Source organism: Nematolebias whitei, chromosome 2 (assembly GCF_014905685.2).
Source record: "Nematolebias whitei isolate Nwh7 chromosome 2, NemWhi1, whole genome shotgun sequence".
Classification (NCBI taxonomy): domain Eukaryota; kingdom Metazoa; phylum Chordata; class Actinopteri; order Cyprinodontiformes; family Rivulidae; genus Nematolebias; species Nematolebias whitei.
The window spans coordinates 14,291,364-14,295,090 of record NC_056499.1 but is presented as its reverse complement, the minus strand read 5'-3'; the positions used below and the strand labels follow the sequence as shown (position 1 = coordinate 14,295,090).

General features: G+C 48.8%; 1 protein-coding gene across 1 annotated transcript; it reads left to right on the top strand.

Moving 5' to 3' along the window:
* Positions 1-824: 824 nt before the first annotated feature.
* On the top strand, positions 825-3,573 carry il17d (interleukin 17d). The gene is made up of 2 exons (XM_037697037.1): positions 825-1,117; positions 3,259-3,573. The coding sequence occupies exons 1-2, from the start codon at positions 825-827 to the stop codon at positions 3,548-3,550; spliced, it is 585 nt and encodes a 194-aa protein (XP_037552965.1). The 3' UTR covers positions 3,551-3,573.
* Positions 3,574-3,727: the final 154 nt, after the last annotated feature.

Genomic DNA, 3,727 nt, shown 5'->3' with positions numbered 1-3,727 from the left:
TCAACAGAACAGTCCAGATTCAGCAACAGAATAGTCCTGATCCAGCAACAGGACAGTCCAGGTCCAGTAACAGAACTGTCCAAATCCAGCAACAGAACATTCCAGATCCAGTAACAAAAGAGTACAGATCCAGCAGCAGGACAGTCCAGATCCAGCAGCAGGACAGTCCAGATCCAGTAGCAGGACAGTCCAGATCCAGCAACAGAACATTCCAGATCCAGTAACAAAAGAGTACAGATCCAGCAGCAGGACAGTACAGATCCAGCAGCAGGACAGTCCAGATCCAGCAGCAGGACAGTCCAGATCCATCAACTGAACAGTCCAGATCCAGCAGCAGGACAGTCCAGATCCAGCCGCAGGACAGTCCAGATCCATCAACTGAAGAGTCCAGATCCAGCAGCAGGGTGCAGACTGACATCAGTCTGGGTTTCCCACCATCCTCTGCTGCATCTGGAACATTTCTCCTCGGAGCTGATGATGTTTCCAACCTTCAGTCAGGACTTCATGTCTTCAGTGTCCTCTGGGTTTAGCAGATGAAGCTCAACGGATCAGTTTTTTTGTCTCCACTGATCTAAGGTGAGCAGGTGTAAACTCTGAACGTTTTGAGATGACCATTAATGCCGGAGAGACCCTGGTTCTGTCTGCTCCTGTTCCAGGACTGGGGGTCCGCCGCAGCTGCACAGAGTCCTGAACCCAGACCCGGGAAGTGTCAGCAGCTGAAGCTCACCTCCTCTCTCTTCATGTCTCTTTAAGAAACAAGAATCAGCTTCATCCTCCGCTGGATACGAACTTTGACACAACACCGGACCGAGAAGCCCGCGGCGATGCTGCGTCCGATCCGCGTCCTGCTGCTGCTGCACCTGGTCCTGCTGGTTCCGGACTGTCCTGCGGGGCCCACCCTGGTCCGGAAGAAGGCCACCAGGACCTGTTCGGACCTGCCGGAGGAAGTTTTGGAGCAGATGTTCGGGCGGCTCTCTGTGGGGGTGATGAGCGCGTTTCACCACGCGCTGCAGCTGGAGCCCCGGGTCCAACTGAACCAGAGCTGTCCGAACCGAGCCCCGAGCCGGAGCCACAGCCTCCCGGCCAACCTGCTCAGCATCTCCCCCTGGACCTACAGGTACTGCTCATCTCCATGTGCATGACGTCACAGAGTGCGCAGCAACGTGCACTACTTATAACTAATTAATAAATCTGATCAGATGTTTATTAATTATTTCATTCAACTTAATGTTCACTAATGTTTGTAGATTCCATCTAAAGTGAGGAAGACTGAGTGTAGTGTGAGGTTCTGTAAAAACAAGACCGCACGCACGCACGCACGCACGCACGCACGCACAGGCAAAACGATTATAACTCAAAACGAACGTGCACGTTGGATTCAGTTGAGTTTATTGTGCAGCTTCAAGTCCCGACAGTCTGTCCCTGAGCAGAGCTGCTGAAGCTTCAGTGCCACAGTCTCCATCCTGTCAGGACCTTCTGCCCTGGAAGATCTCAAGATCTCCACCTTGACCTGAAGTGGCTTCAAACATCTGTGAAGTTCCTGGAAGAACCAACACACACATGTTCCTGGTTTATTGTTTTATGTTGTTTTAAGATCTAATGCTTTTCATGTTTGATACCATTTTATTTCACTTTATGATTGTCCACGGTCGTCATCACTGTTTAAATCAGGCGTCTCTTTAAACGAGTCCCCAGGCTCAGTGGACTGAGCTGTAGAGATAAAGCTTGAATGGAAAAACAAGAGCAGTCGATTTACAATTTAAAAAGATCATTAAGATCTGAAGCTCTCGACCTTTGACCTCTCTAAGTGGCTTTAAGAATCAGAATCAGAATCAGTTTATTATCGCCATGTCAATGAACGAGGTTCACAAACTAGGAATTTGCTTCGACATAAGGTGTGAATAGTAATAAAGTAAAAATAAAGTAAAAATAAAGTAAAAATGAGAACATTACACAAGACATAAGCCTGTGTACACCCACAAATAAAGTAAAATTAAAAACATAACATAACCATATGTACACCCATACAATAGAAACAATAAAAAAGCTTAGAGAACAGTACAGATGGAGTATTAAATTATAAAACAGATGTAATGTGACCAAAGCAGAAATTATGAGGTAGCATTATGAGTGTTCAGGAGTCCAACAGCAGAGGGGAAGAAACTGTTCTTATGGCGGGAGGTTCTGGTCCGAATGGACCGAAGCCTCCTGCCTGAGGGGAGTGGTTCAAACAGTCCGTGTGCAGGGTGAGCAGGGTCAGCTGTGATCCGACCTGCTCGCCTCACAGTCCTGGAGACGTACAGGTCGTGGAGGGATGAAAGGCTGCAGTCTGAGTCTGTCCCTGGCAGTGGCCCCGGCGTACCACACCGTGATGGAGGAGCTGAGGATGGACTCGATGATGGCCGTGTAGAACTGCACCATCAGCTTGGCCGGCAGTTTGGCCTTCTTCAGCTGTCGCAGGAAGTACAGTCTCTGCTGGGCCTTCTTGATGAGGGAGCTGATGGTCGGCTCCCTCTTGAGGTCCTGGGTGATGGTGGTGCCGAGGAACCGATAAGAGTTTGCAGTGGTGATGGGGGTATCATTACAGGTGAGGGGGGGCAGAGGGGCTGTGGCTTTCCTGAAGTCCACAATCATCTCCACTGTCTTCTGGGCATTGAGTTCCAGGTTGTTGCTGCTGCACCAGGTCACCAGCCGGTCCACCATGTCAAGAATCTGTTGGACTCCTGGCAGGGACCAATGCAGACATGTTCCTGTTGTTAGTTTCTACATTCACTTTAGAATCTGGCTGTTTTTTTGTTACCTTTTCCTTTTAGCCATCCTATTTGTAAATAAAATAAATAAATAAAAAAAATAAAAAACTGTATTATGACTTTTTATAATTGTTTATTGTTGTCCATTGTTGTCATCTTTCTTTGTTGAAATCAGGTCTCTCTTGTAAATGAGTCCTCGAGGCTCAGTGGGATTTACCTGTCTAAATAAAGGTTGATTGATTAAACTAAATAAAACAGATATATTGTCAGGTGATGTAAAACCAGGAGCAGGTCTGCGTTGGTTCTTGTCAGGAACTGATCACGTTTAGGAGGACACTCTTTGTTATCTCAGTAACATCAGCTGTGAAACAGGAAGTTGACCACCACCACCAGCTGATCCTCTTACATTTTTTATAGCTTTGGACTTTACTGTGGCACCCCAAGATCAGGGCCCGTCTGACCCCCCACCTGTGTGCACACATTTAAAACACAAACCCATTTTTTGCAGGATCTCGTACGACCCCAACCGATACCCCCGCTCCATCCCGGAGGCCTACTGCCTGTGCAAGGGCTGCCTGCTCGGCCCGTCCAGGGAGGAGAGCGAGCAGCACCGCAGCACCCCAGTCTATGCTCCCTCTGTGGTCCTGAAGAGGACCGGGTCCTGCGTCGGAGGACGACACTCCTACACCGAGATCTACGTCTCCGTGGCTGTGGGGTGCACCTGCACGCCCGTGATGGAGAAGGAACGAGGCGGGCAGGAGAGCAAGCAGAGCCTGGAGGGGCCACAGCCAGACAGCTGAACTCTGCAGGCAGGAAACATGAAGGACGGAGGGGGTGCAGCTGGACCACTGAGACCAGGACTCTTGATGCAGTTTGACTCTAAATACCATGTGTTGAAATCTACATGTACAGTTGTTTGGAAAGTGTAAAGTGTCAAACACTTTACTATTAAAGAACACGTGTCAAACACTTTACTA

What these genes read in the sequence shown, in the direction of transcription:
- il17d (XM_037697037.1), top strand. Translation starts at nt 825, where the DNA reads ATGCTGCGTCCGATCCGCGTCCTGCTGCTGCTGCACCTGGTCCTGCTG. An exon ending in ATCTCCCCCTGGACCTACAG is followed by an intron (nt 1,118 to 3,258) that starts GTACTGCTCATC and finishes CATTTTTTGCAG; the next exon opens with GATCTCGTACGACCCCAACC.